This window comes from Cornus florida, unplaced genomic scaffold (assembly GCF_030987335.1).
Source record: "Cornus florida cultivar Cherokee Brave unplaced genomic scaffold, ASM3098733v1 CherokeeBrave_3.0.0_Hap2_Chr08, whole genome shotgun sequence".
Taxonomy (NCBI): domain Eukaryota; kingdom Viridiplantae; phylum Streptophyta; class Magnoliopsida; order Cornales; family Cornaceae; genus Cornus; species Cornus florida.
This window is the reverse complement of record NW_026775578.1, coordinates 23,861,721-23,884,080: the sequence shown is the minus strand read 5'-3', so window position 1 is coordinate 23,884,080 and position 22,360 is coordinate 23,861,721. Positions and strand designations below refer to the sequence as shown.

At 38.0% G+C, this 22,360-nt stretch overlaps 2 protein-coding genes across 2 annotated transcripts; both read right to left on the bottom strand.

Moving 5' to 3' along the window:
- Window positions 1-665: 665 nt before the first annotated feature.
- On the bottom strand, window positions 666-18,556 carry LOC132270862 (uncharacterized). Its single transcript, XM_059772070.1, has 3 exons — window positions 18,039-18,556; window positions 17,468-17,860; window positions 666-1,567 (listed from the first exon to the last, which is right to left on the bottom strand). Exons 1-3 carry the CDS (start codon window positions 18,315-18,317, stop codon window positions 914-916), a joined length of 1,326 nt encoding a protein of 441 aa, XP_059628053.1. The 5' UTR covers window positions 18,318-18,556; the 3' UTR covers window positions 666-913.
- A 564-nt stretch (window positions 18,557-19,120) lies between these two features.
- Window positions 19,121-22,152, bottom strand: LOC132270861 (uncharacterized). The gene is made up of 3 exons (XM_059772069.1): window positions 21,666-22,152; window positions 21,084-21,491; window positions 19,121-20,069 (listed from the first exon to the last, which is right to left on the bottom strand). Exons 1-3 carry the CDS (start codon window positions 21,948-21,950, stop codon window positions 19,416-19,418), a joined length of 1,347 nt encoding a protein of 448 aa, XP_059628052.1. The 5' UTR covers window positions 21,951-22,152; the 3' UTR covers window positions 19,121-19,415.
- Between the last annotated feature and the right edge of the window lie 208 nt (window positions 22,153-22,360).

Genomic DNA, 22,360 nt, shown 5'->3' with positions numbered 1-22,360 from the left:
GTAAAAATAATGTGTATGTCCATAAGTCTAAGAAACATCTTCAAAAATCCAAAATTTGAATTGATTTCATTTCATTAATTCCTCCTAAATTGCATTGATTAAATTGTTTTGATTCACTTGTAGTATACCATTATATCTCAATAGTTTTTCTTGTGTGGTACGATTAAATCGAATAGGTCCTTATGAAATAAATAATTTTTCTTGCATGGTACTATTAAATTGAATAAGCCCTTTTGGAATAAATTTTAGGAACCTTCTTCGGGTACTATTTAATGCAATGTTTGTTCAATTACTTGTTTACTGGCAAATGCATTGTAGGCATTGGGTTTGGCAGTAATGATATCCCCCAACAGGAGTTAATCATATTTGCTGTGATGTCCATGAATGGTTCAGAATATCACAAAGATTTATAAGTTAATTAATATTTTTTCGGGGAGATAAAATACAGTCTAATACTGTAATATTTGATATTTTTTTTTATGATTATTAATCCAATTTTTTTATTTTGCAATTACAAGTTAAACTATACAAATCCAATTTAAATAAGACAGGAATTATGAACATATGATTATGAAACTCCCTGTGTGACGCGCCAATCATTATAAAAATAAAAAATAAAAAAATTGACATTATTTCTTATCCTAACAAGAATTTACACACATTGATTACGTTAGAAATTCACTTTGACAGGACGATGTTTTAAAATAATAACATAAAATTTTTGTACCTTGTCTCTTCGATTAATTGAAGATACATAAACCTATAAACTAATCCTATCATCAATTCACTTAATAATTGATTCTCAAACTCAACCGTTTAGCAGTTCATTAACTAGTAGCTAAGCTACACAAATATATGTAAAAAAATTTGCAGTGTCATGCAATATTTACACAAATGTATGACACATTTAGAACTATTCATCCCCTTCTGTGTTGTCGGAATCATCCCCATCATCAAAAGCCACTACGTTAGAAGAACCAATCCTACCAGACTTGGATCGATTTCTTAATCCCAATCGCGGATTCACGACACTGCTAGAAGCAACACCACCACCACCACCACCACGACGATCACCACATCCTTCTTCCCCCTGCTTCAAGTCTCCGGGAGGCAGGAAGCAGTCCATGGACAGTCCCTTTATGTTCAGGTCTACCTCTTCAATGGTCCACACCTCTTCCATTCGTGTCCGGGAATGGCTCTCCGATTTCTCACCAAACCTGAACAACAAAACGTCTGTTCTACCGGCATGGGCAAGGTTAACACCATCAATGGTCCTGTAGTCTTGTATCAGTGACTCCATTGATGTCTCCCAGAAGACACTCTCATTTGCTGAAGCTATGTTCCTGAGAAGGTGCGAATCCTCGAGTTGTACTAAGAGGCCTGTCCTCTGGCTGAAGTAGCCCCAAACCGTGTGCCGGATTATCTCTACAGTGCTGCTGCTTCTTGCTCTAAGAGACGATGATTCGGCATCGAGTTTTAGAACAAAGCAGTCCTCACCATTGATGGTCTTCTCACCCATGCAGATGGAATTGGAGAATAAATTGGCAGTAGACCTTGGACAAAGACCCTGTTCAGAATATATATAAATTGGTTATGAGTTATATTACTCTAGCTTTATGAATAATAATAATTCATGTGTAATATTATCATATTATTTATTTGTGGCTTCTTTCCTAGAGGAAAGTTGGGTGTTCTGAATAGAGTACTTGTTTATTTACCTCTAGATTCGAAGGAATGTTGTCTGAAGTAAATAGTTTGGGATCAAAGTCACTGCCACTCTTTGCATCATTTACTAAAACAGTAATTTTATTATTTTCTATTCTAGCAAAATAGCGAATTAGAGCATCCTAAGTAAATAGGTTATAGGGGCGTATTAATTTGCTATTATTAGTAGATAAAATGATTTCTTTCACTTCTTAATCCCAAAAAATTTCATTAGGGGTTAGTATACAAAGATTTACGGTTGTTTTTTTTTTTTTGTTTTTTAATAAGCAACTTGGGCTGGACTGTAGCCCACACATAAAAGAATGAAGGGCTTAGGACAAAGAAATGCAAGCAGGCCTTGGTGCAAGTCAAGCCCTACGGCCCACCAATTCAATCAGGCCATGTGTGATCCGGAGCCAACTCTTTGAGATAACTCAAGCCGACCGTACTTGGACAAACAATTGTGTTGACAAATTTTTCTAACTATGGACTAAACTTTTACTCTTAGTAGAGTGGGACCACACATAATTTGAATACAGTGAACCTAAATTTCTGTTATTAGACCAAAAGTCGTTTACGTCTGAGAAAAACAACACCATAATTTGGTCATCATTAAATACCAATTTCAGAGACAGACAACACATGTTAATCAATCAATGTGAAAGGAGGAAAAAACAAAAATGAAAAAATCTAAATTAATTATGAGAAGACTAGTCTACTCTTTTGCTCACCACATATCTCAAAATTCAATGACAACGGAATTTTCAAATTCGACTACCCCGTGTCTCACATTGGTGCTTTGGAATAACCATGTCTTAAAGGGTTAAGCGTTAAAAATACCCTTAAAATATATTTATAGCATATATTACAATCTTTACGTCTAAAAAATACCACTTAAGTTTTAATTTAGTACAATTAGATCCCTCAGCACTTTTAAAATATTAATTAACCAAATTACCCTTATTAAATAATTTTATAAAATATATAAAAATAATTTTTTTTTGTAAAAAGACCAAAAAAGACACTGTGTTTTCCCATCGTATCGATTTCCGTTCGCCTAAATCAGCAATCACTCACCCACAAACTCATTCCCGTTCTTCCACACGTACCGGCCTTGGCCGTCCTGGAGGTTTCGCCGCTACGAATCGTCGTAGTAGTCACTATTGGCATACCACTGGCCGTACCCGTGCTTCTGATTCGCTGACCATGTAGGTGTCCCCGTCAGAGCCGATGAAGTTCCCGAACCCCTCCATCCGAGCCACCTTGAGCTCGCTCTCTTATGTCGCCCCCGACGACCACGAGAACTTCCCTTTCCCGGAGGCCTTCTACTCCCTTTCGTACATACACCCATCGATCCATAGATACTTTCCCGATACGTGAGGCACGTTTCCTAAGAACTCTCCTGTGTATAGATCCCCGTTCGAAAAGAGTTTCTCATCAACGGTCCTAGCGTTAGATGTGGTACAAATGGTGGGTGTCACCTGGCGGGTAGTCGCTTGGTAATGGTGGCTACTGGCGATGGCTGTAAACGGTGAGACCACCACCTGTTTGATCTTTGTCTCTACAGCTTTCTCTCTCTTCTTCCGATTTCTTCTTATTAGCGATATTAGTGGTTCCATCATTGGGACAGGCCGAGCATACTTACGGAAGTCAAAGAATGGTCCGAAAGACGAGGGGTACAAATACACACGAAAAAGCTTTGGCGTAACATCCTTCTTACACAAACAAAGACAAAATAAAAAATCTAGTCAATAATCTGATTGTTTCTGGAGAAGCTTGCTCGCTCGCTTGTAATCTTTTGTTGAATCTTAGTCCACTGTTACTCATTTTTGTTTATACATTTTTTTTTTTTTAGAGATGGGAGTATTGCCCTCTGACATTATACTTCGCTTCCCGCAGTACCTCTACAGGCAGAAAGTCAAGTTTGATGGGTTTGTTAAAGTAAAAATCAAAGAAATTTTCGCGGTGAACACTGAAATTTCTGGTCAGTGAAGAGGATGATTGCATAGGCATTTTGGGAAGAATAAAAGGGCAAAAAAGGTATTACATCACTAATTTATGTCAGATTTTTGATAGAGGGGTAATTTTGCACAATATCAAAAGATTAGGGGTGTTTATTGCACACTTTTTTAATTAGGGGGTAAAAGTACTACAAAAGGTATACTTCATGGATGTTTTATGCACTTACCCCTAACTTGAAAGTAATATTCCTAACCTATAACTTAATTTTGAGGGAAAGATTAATTTTTATAACCCTAGGACGCCAGCAGAGTTGGTGGGAGTGAGAGGATGAACTTCTAAGTGCTTAGACAACCATATCTAACAGTTAGGTGTGAGTTCGACTATTCTCTAATTCAGCAACTTCCTGACTTACCTATTACCCCCATTGTGGGTGGGTAGCTGAGAATTTATCTGATAGCTACAAATGTAAAGGGCAAATCTAAAGGACGGATTCCCACATGATCACAAAAAAAATAAAAATAAAAATAGAAATAATTTTTGTAAAATGTACTGTCACTCACAAAATAGATGTTTTATAGATAAAAAATACTAATATCACTGTACACACAAATTTTGTAGTTTGCAAACAAGAACAAAATATGGAGCAAAAAATAATATTTTATTAAATTGAAAAAAATTGGAGTACAATCCTCTGTAATTTTCTTTACAAAGAATAAGGTCCTCTAATTCGATCTCCTTTTTAGTTGGTTGGATCTAAGGGCTGCACGAGTTTGATCTTGAATCACCGTGAAATTTGACGAAGAACGACACATCTTTGGATGTACTTGTTGTTGATCACCGTGAAATTTGATGATGAAGAACGACACGATTTGATATGCTTGGTGTTCTTTACTTTTAGGTTTAGATGTTGGGGATGAGAGTTTTTGTATTTCTCTCTGAAATTCTAGATTTCTGAATTCTGGATTTATGTGTCCCCTCCTTCTTCCTCCAGGCCTCTATTTATAAGCTTCTTGAGTTGATAGGATGATGACACGTGTTATCTCCTGATAAGGATAAAATTATAACTTGGCCGGGGCTGGTTATATTATGATAATTATCCTTAAAAATAATTATTCAAAATATATTTTATTAGGAATAATTATCTTTCCATTTAATCATCTGGGCTGGGCTAATTAAATAATTTAAGTGGACCAAGTTTAGGCCAATTAAATAATTTAATTAAACATTAGACCTATATTTAATGAGTCAATTTGTCAAAACAAAAATCTATTAAAATTTTAGTGTCTATAAATTGCCCCCACTTCGATTCCCAGTTTGACTGAACTTATCTCCAATTTCAAACGGGACTTAAAGTATCCAACCTGATCTTTGAATTTGTAAAGTTTCCTTTTTCACTTTTCTATTCAACTTTGGATTAGAATTTTACTTTCCCATTTGAACTAAATTATACAAATTCCAATACAAATAAGAGGTATTTCGTTGCCTATATATACCACTAATGTTATAGGGTTTGACAATAATTCCACAGTCTCAGACTTCAATTACACACGGTGGACTGGTCTTCAACAATTGTCTGCAACAACTCTCAGCAATATAAGTCAAGATTTATTGGCGAGTACCTTCCTGCTATTTCTTTAAGAAAATTACCACGCATTCCAATTTACACATTCCTATTTCGTCTTTTTTCCTATTCCAATTTGACATTCTCACTTATACGCACAGAACCACACAAACTCAAATCTCTAATTTTGTTTCGCCTTTTTTTTTGTTTCATCCTTTTCTTGTTTCAATTTTATATCCTCACTTATGCGCATAGAACCAAACAAACTCTAATCTCTAATTATGTTTCGTCTTTTCCCTTGTTTCGTCCTTTTCCTCTTTACTTTCGTTATATATATAATAAATGAATTCCTTAAACACCACATGAATTGCGCAGATACCAGTTAATTATGCAGATACCACATGAATTGCACAGACACAACAAAACTTACATAGCCCATGCACACACACACACACATATATATATCAGTGCAAAACATACATAGATCCAAGAGCATCAATTGCGCATATACCAGTAATTTGTTGTTTTTTTTTCACGCTTTTTTTCTTTCTTTTCTTTTTCATGCTTTTTTTTTTTTTTTTTTTGGAAGGACTTGATTGGGTATAACAACCTGATTTTGTCAGCGTAATAGAATTTGAAACATTCCTTTTAGATAACACCGATCGAGCTTTAAAATTTGTTTGTTGTTCCATCATGGTGGTGTTCAAGTATTTCGCAAAGCAAAAGATGACTATCTTAGAGAACGAAAATAGTCAAAGAGTCCAAGGAACAACATTAAATGTATATGACTCAATTTTCGGTCGTAATGCCATTCAAGTGCCTAATCCTAACAATGAACATTGTTCATCTCATTGGACAAGCACGCCACATGCGAACTCACCAACTTTGGTCTTGATTAGATTAATGAAGAATCTATTGTCTCTGAAACCTTGATACTAAATTCTTCACTTCATGAGAGAATTGTCGAGGAAAACCAGTTTTCACTCTTGGGTCTCAATATTCAGGCGAATGAAGTATCATGGAGTATTCCCTGTATACTTTCTGCTGAATTGCCACCCACCGAACTATATTGGGAGTGGTTAGAAGATGTCTTAGCGCATTTCCATGACTTTCTATTAAAACAACAACTATATGGTGCTCTATTCGCCTCCCTATTTTCATATGATCGCCATAAAGATGTATTCAAAGCATTTCTTGAATGTTGGTGCCCAGCCACTAATACTCTTCATTGTTCTATTGGCGAGCTGTTAATTTCCCTTTGAGATTTATATATGCTAGGCGGTCTCCCTCATCAAGGAAAAATTTATGATGAAGTTATTCCTTGCGCAGACGAACTCTCTAAAGCTAGCAACAACAAAAATTCTCTCCCCTTGAGTTGTCAACACTTACTTTTGGCCTTCCACAAACTCTGCAAGAAGTATAAAGGCGATCAGAATGTGAAGATATCTGAATGAATTAATTTCTGGTTCAAAGGTGCATCAAGACATGCAAACCCTCAAAAAGAACAACAAAAAATAAAGTTCAATGTCCAAGGGGGACACAAAACCCGTCTGGTGTGATCCCTCCTGTCCGGCCGATGTCCACCAAAGAGAATGAAGTATTTATCAACCTTGGTGTAAATGAAGCATCGAGTGACACCACTTATCTAGCTTTTTTTTAGCATGTTGGCTCTGCAAATTTGCCTTGTCTGCACACTCTGGCAACATGATTAGTCCTGGGACCTTCAAGGTTGCAAGCATGTTAGCAGATGGCTGCAACATTTGTCTTTCCATCTCGGTTTTGGCCAGTATTTACAGAGGCTTGAACGAGATTGTTTCCTCACCAGATCCTGGAAGCTGTTCTACGATATTTCCTATATACTATGTCATCGGATGGTTGAGTGAATACTTCAGAACTAATTTCACCTTTCCTAATATCATCTATTAGCCTCGAATGACATTATATGCAGGCGAAGGAGGAGCAAGATGTTTTGACGATTTTGAAGCACAAAATTTTTTCAGATCATGTAAAGGAATAAATTTGACTCGTATGGCTAAAAGATCTTCAAAACAGCGACTCATTGTGGATAATGGCAAGATGATAAAGGCTAACTCTGACTCCCTAATCAGTCTTCGATCATGTTATTTGACATTGCGCCAAAATGACCGTCTTATCATTGAACCGTACAGTCCACACAGATTTAGTCGACAATTTGGGTACCACCAAGATATTCCCGGAAAATTAAAGAATGACTTTCGTCGTTGCATCTTAGAAGAATTTTTATAGCATTGGAACTCATCCATCCATTATTCTTCTGGTTGCGATGCGTTGTTTCCCTCAACGTCCAGCCACCAGAAGTCCTCAGTTACCAAAGCATATGTCAAATGGTGGTCCAGCGTATATATTGATCCATTCAAAAATAAAAGACCGACCTCACTGTCGACCAAGCGTACGATTTCTCCAAAGGAACCGCCAACTAAAGTCAGAAAAGTTATCATTAATGGACCCAAGTCGAATTCTCTTTGCAAACAAAAAGCTATTGCAAATCACAACATCAACAACATCATTGCAGGCACGCCAACAGAGTAATTTTTATCACCAACAGAATCTCGGCACCGTTCTCAATTGTTAGTCCATTCAGATAAAGAAACCAACGATGAAGATCGTAACTGGAAATATGTAGGAGAAAATAACTTCCCATATGATCGGGTTGTTATTCCTCATAATCTAGATCACTTGTTTGAGGGAGTTAATAGCAGTTTGGAACCCATCCACGTAAAGAATTTTTTTTTTTTTTTTTTTCCATTCAGACCAAAGGCAATGAAGGCTTTCTTGGAGAAGATGCCATTATGGTTACAAATCCTACATGCAGTGGGGAATCTACTTATGGACCATATGCATTTGATTTAGCAACTAGAAGAAACTGTGCAATTACTCAAGATGAGAACAACCCTTTCATACAAGAAGTGGAGTCTCTCAAAAAGCAGTCACAACCCCAAGCCTTGCTGGTTGAAAAAGAAGTCCAAAGTTAACAAAAGAGTACGGATGTTGAAGAACTTGCATTATCGATTGAGAGACATCACCTTGGGCATGTCCAAACATCTCAACGAATTACACCTTTTACAACTACCCTTGACCCGAGGAGTGCTATTTCCAAGATTAAGCAAAATTTGATGAGATCTTTCTCGAAATCTCTAAACAATGTGTAGATTTTTCGGAGTTCCGCCACAGAATTAATGCATACATTCAGAATGGTGAAGAATACAACAAAGTTCGAATCAAGCATGATCATGTCTTGCCTGAAGAAGTATGTGTTCAACGTTTAACCGATGTTGATTCTCGCCTCAATGAAGTTCTCATTTTAGATGATATAGACATGCAAGAAATCGAACTTTTGCATGCTCGTATTGAATAACATAAAGCCGCCATTGAAGAGGCCAATTGCCGGATACTCCGAAGGAAAACTAGCATTGCAAAATTTAAGGAGGAACAAAATTTAATTGAAGAAACCCCTATCATCACTGGCGATGATATAGGAGCCCTGAATTTACTAGAGAAATTGTTACAAAGTGCTCAAAATGAGATTGAGGATCTCTCTTTGTTGCCTTAATATATATATTTTCACATACTTTGCAATAAAAATATCATTTTATTACGACCAAGCAATGACTCAGATTTATTTATTTTGCCATTCACAGTTTATACTCTTGCGGGCTAAGAGTGATGATTTTTTTTTTTTTTTTTTTTTTTTTTTTTGTCGTAATGAACTTAGAATAAAATCCTAAGCTGCCTATGTACCCTCAAAAGAGGGATCAAGTCATCACGTAGTTCAATAGAAATGAGAGATTTTTTTTTTTTTTTTTTAGCGATCACAGTTTTAACTCATGTGGGCTAGTAGCATAGTGCAGTTTAAGCTCATACGATCAGGAGTATAGCCTTCATAGGTAGTAGCGCTTCAGGAATTTGCCATTAATGGGCCCCACTCTTACTCCATCTTCATCAATAATGAGATATGCGCCGTTAGTATAAATTTCGCGAACAACATATGGTCTATCCCATTTGGATACAAATTTATTTCCCTTACGATGATTCATGATAATTGGTTTACGAACAACTAATACTAAGTTTCAAACTTGAAATGACCGAGGTCGAACTTTCTTATTGAACGCTTTAGAAAGTCGAGCTTGATAACACTCTAGCTATTGTTGAGCTTCTAATCTCTTCCCATCCAATGCTTCCAGTTCTTGAAGACGTAAGATGACATTTTCTTCACTTGTAAGGCCTTCTTGTATGGCAATCATTAATGAAGGGATCTGTTGTTCCAATGGAAGAATAGCTTCTACGCTATAGACAAGAGAATATGGAGTTGATTGAGTAGGTGCACAATGCGTAGTGCGGTATGCCCGTAATGCTTCTTCCATTCACTCATGCTAATATCTCTTTGTCTGGTTGACTACTTTCTTCAATAGCTCACAAAGAGTTTTATTGAATGCTTCCGCGAGACCATTTGCAGGGGCATTGTACATAGAAGATTTACGTTGTTTGAAGCCAAACTTCTCACAAAGGTTAGTTACCCAACTATTTTTGAAATTTGTCCCATTATCAGTGATGATGTGTCGAGGGACACCATATCCATAAATAAGGTTAGACTTGATGAAATCGACAACTATCTCCTTTTTCACATGTTTATAGGGTACAGCTTCTACCCATTTAGAAAAATAATCAGTAGCGGCCAAGATATACAAGTGGCCCTTTAAAAAATTTTCTAGAGGACCTACTACATCTAATCCCCATGCATCAAATGGCCATGACGTCACAGTAGGGTGCAACGGCTTCGGTGGTTAGTGTATGAAGTTAGCATAGAATTGACAAGCTTGACACCTTTTCGCATACTCCAAGCAATCTTTGACCATGGTGGGCCAATAATAACTTCTTTTGACGCAAAAGTGAAGTTTTGGACCAAATTGATGGGCTCCACAAATCCCATAATGTACCTCCTTCATTGCGTAGGTTGCTTCATCATTTCCAAGGCAGCGAAGGAAAAGGCCCGCATATGAATGCCTATACAACGTATCGTTGTAATAGATGAAACGAGGTGTTCATCTTCGTATTTCATTCTTGTGGCGTAGGTTTTCGGGAAGCTTTCCGTGTTCCAGATAATCAATGATAAGGAGTCTCTAGTCTTCTTCCTCTTATGTCCAACAAGAAACCAAATTACTTTCTTCAAATTTATCTTCCAGGACTTATGGCAAGACCCATCGTTGACATACAGGAAAATCAACCAGGTCCTCATTAGTTAACGCAAATGTTGTAGCTAAATTTGCCAAAGCATCAGCTATCCAATTTTCTTTCCTCGGAATGTGTTCTAACATGATGCTATCAAACCGTTCCAACAAATGAGAGGCATAACGATGGTACGTCAGTAAATCATCTTTCTTAACCTCATATTCCTTAAGAAGTTGGTTGATCACCAACTTAGAGTCTCCATATATTTCGAGATCCGTGATCTTCATCTCATTCACCATTTAAAGGCCGATAATCAAGGCTTGATATTCAGCTACATTATTTGAGCAGTTTTTAGGGAGTGCAAAAGAGTATGGGATAACATGTCTTTTTGGAGAGACAAAAACTACGCCTACTCCGGCCCCGTCTGATCATGCTGCCTATCGAAAAACATTATCCATAGAGGGAGAATGTCGACAAGAAAGACTTTTTCATTAAGAAAATCTTCAGAAATTTCCCAATCGGCTGGAATAGGATGGTCAACTAAGAAATCTGTTAGGACTTGTCCTTTTACTGCTTTTCATGGCACATAAACAATTTCAAATTCGTTGAATAAAATTAACTACCTTGCCAAGCGTCCGAAAATTACCGGTTTAGACACGACATATTTGAGAGGATCAGCTTTTGCAATAAGATGTATTGTATGAGCCAAGAAATAATGCCTCAATTTCTTAGAGGCGAAGATAACGCATGTTTTTTTAATTAGAGGATAATTTCACTCCGTTGGGGTGAGCTTACGACTTAAGTAATACAAGGCTCTCTTTTTATGCTCTTCATTATTCTGAGCAAGTAGGGCAGCCAATGATTTTTCTTACACAGCAATGTAAAGTATGAGTGGTTTTCCAGGTACAAGTGCTCTTAATACCGGAAAATTGAGAAGGTACTTTTTGATGCTATCAAAAGCATTTTGACAATATTGGTCCCAGTCGAATAGGGCGTCTTTCTTCATGAGTCGGTTAAAAGACTGACAATGACCAGCCAAATTTGAGTTAAACTGACGAATGAACGCAAGTTGACCTTATAAACTTCGAAGCTCGCATAAATTCTGTGGTGGCGGCATCTTTTGAATGGCCTCAACTTTATTATGATCAATCTCAATACCACAATGATGTATAACATATCCCAGGAATTTCCCTGAAGTCACACTAAATGCACATTTAAGAGGATTTATATTGAGTTGAAATTTTCGGAGGCGATTAAAAACTGTACGTAGATCATGTAAATGATTTCTTCGTTCTTTCATCTTAACCACCAAGTCATCAACATAACATTCAATAATCTTGTGGAGTATATCATCAAAGATCTTTTGCATGGCGTGCTGGTATGTTGCTCCCGCATTCTTGAGTCCGAAAGGCATAACTTTGTAGCAATATATGCCTTTAGGAGTACAAAAGGTAGTTAATTCCTCGTCCCTCGGAGTCATTCTTATCTGATTGTACCCGGAGTAACAATCCATGAAAGAGAGAGCTTCATGCCCCGTGGTTGCATCTACAGTGAGCTCGGGGATGGGAAGAGGAAAATCATTTTTTGGGCATGCCTCATTCAAATCACGAAAATCCACACAGATTCGAATCTGTCCATTTTTCATCTTCACTGGAACAATGCTCGAAATCCATGTTGGATATTTGACCTCACGAATAAACCCTACCTCAATTAATTTGTTGAGTTCTCCCTCTATCCTCGGAACTAGCTCTAGATGGAAGAAACGTTGAGACTGCTTAATCGGACGTGTCCCATATTTGACAGCAAGATTATGCACTGCAATTTTAGGGTTAAGACCGGGCATTTCTTTGTATGTCCAAGCAAAGATATCCTTGTACTCAGACAATAGTTCAAAATAATCATTTTCTTCTGAGGGGTTTAAGAATGCACTAACAAAAACTGGTTTAGGTTAATCATCAGTCCCTAAGTTGATTTCCTTGAGTTGATCAATAGTAGCCTGCCCCTCATCTTCTAGTGTTAGTGGAGCTTTCTCGATTTCATCTGATTGTTCAGAGTCAGGTTCCTCTTCAATAGTGATGTGGTATGAAGTAACATAAGATGATTCGTCAGTGCCTTCTATTCTATTCACTTCTTCTGATTGATTAATGAATACAATGGTTCGCCTTTGAACTTTTAGTGTAACATCATTGGTGACACCTATCTCTGTCTTACATTTCATTCACGAAGGCGCCAGGCTCCGAACTTCACTATTGTTCACCATATCGATGTTAGCTTTCTCTGACTTTCCACTCTTGCTGCTTCTTAGCGGTGCATCATTAATAGTACCAATTCGGGAAAATACTGATTTTTGAGATTGAGGTTGTGGAGATTTTCTTCCTTGGTCATAAAAGCTCATTCTGTTAAAAACAGAGGTACGAGGCAAACTGCTGACTTGAGAATTTGAGACATTTGACATTTGGCTTGACAACCTGTTGAATCACAATATTCGATCACATGGAGCTCCTATACGGTCGAAGACTAATTTTTGATGCATAGTCTGTTGGCCTTGTTCATCCTTAACTTCTTCAAACCCAATGTAAAAAGTGTTTGACTTCTTATCCTTTTTTGTGATTTGAATTCGAAGTGGCTCAAAAGCTATGAAACCGAGACCGGACTTGGGTGGACTGATCTTATGCCTTTGTTCTTTCAATTTCTTCTTTGTCTCATTAAGGCCATGCACTTTCTCACCGGTGACCTCAGAATTCAGTTTTCCAAGGCTTGCAGGATTTGTAAAATCATACCCCGACTTAGCCAAAAGTTGGTATGCTTTAGGATCGAATCCTTCATCAGTCATTTGTTTTGGAAGTGATCCATGATCGACCAGAGATTTAGAAGACTACACGAACCCTTTTAATGGAGGCTTGGAAAGTGAAGACTTTTGAATCTTGGAGAGATGAAGAGTTAACTCTTCTTGCAGCTTTTGCATATCTTCTTTTTCCTTGGTTTGTGACATTTTCACTTTAAATTCGTTGGTCTCAAGTATCTCGATGACAGTTGACTGCCCTTCTTGTCGTTGAGATTTTGGAACATACTTTAAAATAGGTTTCGTCCGATGTGTTTTTATCGAAACCCCTTGCGTTTTAGCTACCTTTACAATGTTTGTCACTGAAACATCTAATGGATCACTTAATGCTTCTTTTGTTTTTGTAGATTGAACCTCTTGGCTTGGGATGGGCACTTCCGAAGGTGTATCGGGATCAATATAGAATTTGGCATCGGCAAAATGAGACTCGACTTCTATAAATGGTTTATGGTCCACCACTACCGTTTGTACGCCATTCATATAAAATTTGAAGCACTGATGAAGAATCGATGGAATGACGCCATTACTATATATCTAAGGTCTTCCCAACAACAAATTATAGGACGTCTTTGCATCAATAATGTGGAATAAGGTTTCAGCTTGGAGCTCGCCAATAGTTAGCTTCGCCCGAATCATGCCAATAGCTATCTGTCCTCCTTAGTTAAAACCTTGAATAATAAAACGGCTACGAGATAACTTGTCAACTGTGATGCCCGAGATTTTTCATCATAAATTTTGGCATGAGATTCACCATTGACCTACTATCAACAAGAATTCGAGTAACTTTTTGTTCTTTTATGTAACCGGAAACAAAGAGAGGGCAATTATGCGGCTTCGAACCCAACTGAAGATCCTCGTCAGTGAAAACAATTGGTGCATAACATGAATCGAGTGTACCTCTGGCTATTTCATCATCATTGAATTTTTCAATGATGGCTGCATCCTTTGCATGGTTCTCTATAGTCTGGGCTTCATATTGATCCTCGCTATTCTCATCATCAGGGCTCATTTTCTCAGTTAAAACCATATAAGCTATCACAACTTCATCATCTATATATTCTTCTGGAAAGAAGTCTTGCAAAGTAATGGGCTTCTGGATACCTTTGCTCATAGAAGCGTGTTTGGATGATTGTGTCTTCTTGATCTATTTTCTATTATGGCCATACTGTCTATGGCGGTATTGAGGTTTCTTCTTCCTTTGCCCACTGTCAGAATAACTAGTCTAAAACATGTCAGCTCGTTGCTTCCGTGGTTTCTTTCTTGTCACCAGAGTTCATCCTTCTTCATCATCCTGAGGAAAAACTCTTCCAAATGTTGAAACGTCAAGTACACTTCCTTGGCCAAGATAGATAGGGATTGATTCGAATGAGCCAAACTTGATGGTTCTGCAATATACCTCAGAATTTGAAGGTTAAGAATGAGCACTCCCCACGATAGAAGTTGTCAAAGTAATAATAGTATGATTTGAAATTACAACTTCGTCTGTGTCCAACAAGATTTTTTCTTGTTTTGCCAAATTCATCACCACTTCCTCGAAGATAAAACATTTCTCAATTGGATGACTGACAATACGATGATATTTGCAGTATTTTAGGTTGTTTACACGTCCCATCTCTTAAGGGCGTTTGCATTCAGGGAGTTCTATAACTTTACTTCCGAGTAAACATTCCAATATGTCAGGGACATCGGAATCAGGGAAGGGGTTTTCCTTCCTCTCTAACTCCTTTAGCGTAGGACGCTGTCTTTCCTTCTCTTAAAACTGGCGAGGCTTTTTATCATCCTTTTTATCATCTTTAACAGATATCTTGATTAGGGTAGTTGAGATAGCCATGGAATCTTTAGCAGCGGTCTTTGATGACTTGTCACCCTTCTTCTAATCCTTCTTATCTTTGCGTGGTTCTACGGTCACCAAACCTTTGTCGTCATGGGATTTTATACTGATTTCCATGTCATGGGCACGATTAGCTAATTCTTCAAATGTGCGAGGTTTTATGCCTTGAAGAATATAAAGAAGGCCCCAATGCATTCCCTGCATACACATCTCTACAGTAGAGATTTCTGACAATCGGTTCTTGCAGTTAAGATTGCGTGCTCGCCACCGATTAATGTAATCGATTACAGGCTCATCCTTCCATTGCTTTGTGTTAGTCAATTCTATCATACTAACAGTACGACGAGTGCTATAGAACCTATTCAAGAATTATCGTTCCATTTGGTTCCAACTATCAAATTGATTCTGATTTTAGGTCGGTGTACTACTCGAACACGTTTCCTTTAAGGGATCGGACAAATTGTTTAAGTAGTAAGTCCCTATCAGTTCTGGCATTATTGCAAGTCTCGATAAAATGGGCAATGTGTTGCTTGAGGTTGCCTTTTCCGTCAAATTGCTGAATTTTCGGAGGTTGGTATCCTGCATGTATCCTCATACTATCAATTCTCCTTGTATAGGGCTTTGAGTACATGAGAGTGCTTTGTGAGACGCCTCCATATTGGGCTCGGATTATATTCGTTATCATATCTTACAATTGTTCGACAGATAATGAAGAGACTGAAGAAGTATGATTGGTTTGACCAATCGCCTGTTTTGTCACGAGCATTTGTTTGGGGTCCTCCTTGCGAGTACCTTGTGCTGTAGAATTAGGATTCCCAGACGGCACTGCTGTGGAAGCTGTAGGATTCCCAGACTGCACTGCTGATTCATCGAAGGTCTGAACTTCCAATTTGTTCATCAGTGTAGCGATTTGCAAGTCCTTTTCTTCAACAGTCTTTGTGAGGTTCTCAATAGAATGAGCCATAATTGCTAGTTGTTCCTCTACCATGGCGGCTCCAGTCATTATAGAAGCGACCACATCAAAGTATGATAGGTCTTGAGAGTTAACGTTCCTTGAAGTGATTGATTGCTCCGAAGTCTGACGTGGTGACTCTAAGGGTGAACCGATACTAGAGTGAGCATCATAGATGGAATGAGGTAAATCTGGTGGCGGAATCTCCTCTGGAACAAGGCCAAGGTTCTTGACATGTTGAGTTTTCACGTTCGCCGGCTTTACAGGATTGATTTTCACCAAGTCTTGTTGATGTTTGGATGACGTGGTTGCTTGGGACTTATTACGTGTCACAAGGCCCGCCAAAGTACTTTCATCACTTGATTTGGATTTCGTGCCACTTTTCATGGTGGCTTTGGCGTCGACCTTTGTAGTAATGATGTTCTTTTGGGTTTTCTTATCTGTCTGAGTCTTAGGGGGAGCCATAGAATCTGATAGAGAAAAAACTTGATGGTAGGAAAAAGAGATGAGAGGCAAAGGATGTCCCACCGAGCGTACCAGAAATTTGTACACACAAATTTTGTAGTCTGTAAATAAAAACAAAATATGAAACAAAAAATAATATTTTATTAAAATGAAAAAAATTGGAGTACAATCCTTTGTAATATTCTTTACAAAGAATAAGGTCTTCTGATTCGATCTCCTTTTTGGTTGGTTGGATCCAAGGGCTGCACGAGCTTGATCTTGAATCACCGTGGAATTTGATGAAGAACGACACGTCTTTGGATGTGCTTATTGTTGATCACCGTGGAATTTGATGATGAAGAACGACACGATTTGATATGTTTGGTATTCTTTGCTTTTGGGTTTGAATGTTGGGGATGAGAGTTTCTATATTTCTATCTGGAATTCTAGATTTTTGAATTCTGAATTTATGTGTTCCCTCCTTCTTCCTCCAAACCTCTATTTATAAGCTTCTTGGGTTGATAGGATGATGACATGTGTCATCTCCTGATAATGATAAAATTATAACTGAGCAGGCCAGTTATATTACGATAATTATCCTTAAAAATAATTATTCCAAATATATATTATTAGGAATAATTATCTTTCCATTTAATCATGTAGGCTGGGCTAATTAAATAATTTAAGTGGACCAAGCTTGGACCAATTAAATAATTTAATTAAACATTAAACCCATATTTAATGAGTTAATTTGTCAAAACAAAAGTGCATTAAAATTTTAGCGTCTCCAATCACACCTAAAGCTCTACGGCGGTGACTCCAAAGGTATTTAGGAACACTCGGAAAATAAAAAATTATTTTTTGAAAATTATAAAAAAAAAAAAAAAAAGAATTCTTTTAAAAAAGAAATTATAATTGAATTTTTAAAAAACTGTTAATAAACAAATTTTTGTAGAAACGACGAACCTGCAGGAAACGACGGAGGGGACGAGGCGGGCCACGAGAAGCATGGGAATTGTGCCAAGGAGTTTGCCTCCATGCCACTTTACCATCACTGCCAGCACTAATCTTATACCCTCCCACCACCAGTTCCAAACACCACAGCTCTGGCCTCTTCTGCCACACCACAAACCCTCCCATCTCTCCTCCTCCACCATTCTTCACCTTCGTTGCTTTATCATCACCACCACCACTATTCAACCCCCTACACCCCACACTTACACCATCTCTGCCAATAAACTCCGACGCCAACATCTTCACCTTCCCCGTCGCACACATGCTGTCAATAGAGTTCAACGCCTTCTCACCTCCGCACGCAGCTATGTACTGCTGCACTATATATTTCGCCATTGAAGCCTCCTGCACATCAAAATCAATGCACAAACAAATAAAATTAGAAATGATCATGTTCTCCAGATAGTTGTAGTACCATAAATTGGAGATAAATTTTTTTTTAAAAAAAAAATCCCAAGACTTTTAAGTGCACCAGTCAAGAAAAGTAAAATAATTGGACGTTGGTGATAAAATTTTGACTTACAATGGGATAGTCTTTGATGTTTTTGTTGATGGGTTGAAGACAAGGGATGGGAAGAGGGATTAGCGGAGCTCCGGCGACACCGAGCAAGAGCTGGATCTCGGCGCCTCTGGCTCTGAGGACGGATTGGGCTGACCTTTCTACGTGTGATCGCATACATGATGTCATGCTTTGCCATGATCTGTTTTGTTTGGAGGACCCAAACGTCTCTTCTGGGATTGGGACTTCAAGCACCGTCTCCAGTCCATCTTCTCGGTCCAGGTTGGGGCACAGGGTCCTCATATGAGAGAGAAACACAACAAAGAATCAAATTTTAGAGAGAGAGAGAGAAAGAGGTTTGGCGCAAAAAAAAAAAAAAAAAAAAAAAAAGAAGAAAAGAATTGGATATGTTAATGGGGTTTTGGAGTGAGAATGGTAAAGAGAGACTTGGATTCAAAGGGAGGGGTGGAAGAGACTGGTGAAGATGACCAACCGACCGTGGGCCAATCTAACGTGCTTCTGCTTTGATGTCGTGACTGCACGCTCTCTCTTTCTCTCTCTAAAAGTCTAATTTATATTAAATTATTTATTGTCTATTTATTTTATAAATTTTTAATAATTATATAATTTTAAATGTAATTTTTAATTAATTGCGGAGGCGGGACACCCTGTGTTTAATCATTTCAAACTCTTATCTATAGTAATTTCGGATTGATTATAAATTTAAATGCAAAATCAACATCATTATTATTATTATTATTTTTATTCATTTGATTTGTTAATATTTTTTCAATTATCGTACTCTGATCTGAAAAAGTGCTTGTCAATTTCAGTATTCATTTTATTTTATTTTATTTTATTTTATTTTATTTTCTGGTACAACCACTCTCTTATTCTGAAGAGAAGAAATTATGCCAATTGACCGGTAATAAGAAGCGCCGAGATCCATTTCAAGTGGAGTTCTCGTCCCCTACTAAAATAATGAATGGAGTGCCATGATTGGAGTGTATTCTGTCATTTTAATTTAATAAAATAATAAATGGAACCCCATAGTATGTTTTTTGGAACGCCAAAATCACTGGGCAAGAATTTTTGACAAATATATATATTTTTAAATCCTAACAAGAAATTTACACACATTATGGGTGCTAGAAATTAACTTTTGACAGGACAATGTTTAAAAATAACAACATAAAATTTTTGTACCTTGTCCGACCTCTCTTCGAATTGAAGATGGGTAAACCTATCAACTAATCCTATCATCAATTCACTTAATAATTGATTCTCAAACTCTAACCGTTTAGCAGTTCATTAACTAGTAGCTAAGCTACACAAATATATGTAAAAAAAAAAAATGTAGTGTCATGCAATATTTACACAAATGTATGACACTTTTAGGAACTATTCATCCCCTTCTGTGTTGTCGGAATCATCCCCATCATCAAAAGCCATAACTTTAGAAGAACCAATCCTACCAGACTTGGATAGATTTCTTAATCCCAATCGCGGATTCACGACACTGCTAGCAGCAGTAGCACCACCACCACCACCACCACCACCACCACATCCTTCTTCCTCCTTCTTCAAGTCTCCGGGAGGCAGGAAGCAGTCCATGGACAGTCCCTTTATGTTCAAGTCTACCTCTTCAATGGTCCACACCTCTTCCATTCGTGTCCGGGAATGGCTCTCCGACTTCTCACCAAACCTGAACAACGAAACGTCTGTTCTACCGGCATGGGCAAGGTTAACACCATCAATGGTCCTGTAGTCTTGTATTAGTGACTCCATTGATGTCTCCCAGAAGACACTCTCATGTGGTGAAGTTTGGATCCTGAGAAGGTGCGAATCCTCGAGTTGTACTAAGAGGCCTGTCCTCTGGCTGAAGTTGCCCCAAACCGTGTGCCGGATTATCTCTACAGTGCTGCTGCTTCTTGCTCTAAGAGCCGACGATTCGGCATCGAGTTTTAGAACAAAGCAGTCCTCACCATTGATGGTCTTCTCACCCATGCAGATGGAATTGGAGAATAAATTGGCAGTAGACCTTGGACAAAGACCCTGTTCAGAATATATATAAATTGGTTATGAGTTATATTACTCTAGCTTTATGAATAATAATAATTCATGTGTAATATTATCCATCATATTATTTATTTGTGCTTCTTTTAATTTCAGATCATCTAGAGGAAAGTTGGGTGTTCTGAAGAGAGTACTTGTTTATTTACCTCTAGATTCGAAGGAATAAGTTGTCTGGAGTAAAAAAGTTTAGGAGCTATTTGGTCTAATTTTATAATTTGTTATAAATTTTGATTGAGATTTTTCTACTTCCCCAATATCACTACCACTCTTGGCATCATTTATTAAAACAGCAATTTCATTATTGTGCCCATCAGAGCCATCGGAGTATGGTGCGGGATTTGGTAGGATTCTCCCCCTAATATCAATGCCTTTGTTTTTTTTATTTTTTATAAGTAACTTGGGCTGGACTGTAGCCCACACATAAAAGAATGAAGGGCTTTGGACTAAGAAACGGAAACAGGCCTTGGTTTAAATTAGTGCAAGCCAAGCCCTACGGTCCACCAATTCAATCAGGGCCACGTGTGATAACTCAAACCAACTGTACTTAGACAAACAATTGAGATAACAAATTTTTCTAACCATGGACTAAACTATTATTAGTAGAGTGGGACCACACATAATTTGAATACAGTGAACATAAATTTCCGGTATTACTACAAAAGTCTGAGAAAAAGAACACATGATAATCAATCAATGTGAAAGGAGGAAAAAAGAAATGAAAAAATTTAGATTAATTATGAGAAGACTAGTCTACTCTTTTGCTCACCACATATCAGAATGACAATCGAATTTTCAAAATTGTCCCATGTTTCACATTGCTGCTTACCTTAGAAGTAATACTCCTAACCTATAACTTAATTCAATAATTTTTGTAAACGTACTAACTCACAAAATGTTTTCTGAAAATTATAAAAAATAATTCTTATTTTTTTTTTTAATTTAATTTTCTAAAAACAGTTCTAAAAAACAAAAAATTTTGTAGAAAGGACGAACCTGTAGGAAACGACGAAGGGGACGGGGCGGGCCACGATAAGCATGGGAATTTTGCCAAGGAGTTTGCCTCCATGCCACTTTGCCATCACTGCCAGCACTAATCTTATACCCTCCCACCACCAGTTCCAGACACCACAGGTCTGGCCTCTTCTGCCACAGCACAAACCCTCCCATCTCTCCTCCTCCTCCACCTCCTCCTCCACCACTCTTCACCTTCGTTGCTTTATCACCACCACCACCACTATTCAACCGCCTACACCCAACACTTGCACCATCTGTGCCAAGAAACTCCGACGCCAGCATCTTCACCTTCCCCGTCGCACACATGCTGTCAATCGAGTTCAACGCCTTCTCACCCCCGCACGCAGCTATATACTGCTGCACTATATATTTCGCCATTGAAGCCTCCTGCACATCATAATCAATCCACAAAGAATTAAAATTAGAAACAATCACGTTCTCGAGATGGTGAAAAAAAAAAAAAAAAAAATCCTTGTACATGTATGAAGAAGACTTTTAAGTGCACCAATTAAGAAAAGTAACATAATTTGTGGACGTTGAAAGTTATGATAATTGACTTACAATGGGATAGTCTTTGATGCTTTTGTTTTTGTTGATGGGTTGAAGGCAAGGGATGGGAAGAGGGATTAGCGGAGCTCCGGCGACACCAAGCAAGAGCTGGATCTCGGTGCTTCTGGCTCCGAGGACGGATTGGGGTGACCTTTCTACGTGTGATCGCATCCATGATGTCATGTTTTGCCATGATCTGTTTTGTTTGGAGGACCCAAACGTCTCTTCTGGGATTGGGACTTCAAGCACCGTCTCCAGTCCATCTTCTCGGTCCAGGTTGGGGCACAGAGTCTTCATATGAGAGAGAAACACAACAAAGAATCAAGTTTTAGAGAGAGAGAGAGAGGTATGGCGCAAAAAAAAAAAAAAAAAAAAAGGATATGTTAATGGGGTTTTGGAGTGCGAATGGTAAAGAGAGACTTGGATTGAAAGGGGGGTGGAAGAGGCTGGTGAAGATAACCGACCGTGGGCCAATCTAACGTGCTTCTATGCGTTGATGTCGTGACTGCACGCTCTCTCTTTCTCTCTCTAAAAATGTTTCTCTCTCTATATTGATTTGTCTCCTAATGCTTTTATATTTGACTATATTTTGATTGGTTCACCATTATAGTTTCTTTGACTTGTTAATCACACCAACCTATTCTCGTTAAGTACCAAAAGGGTTAGCAGAAAGTTACCTAGTTTTCACCTTCGGATAAAAAACGAAA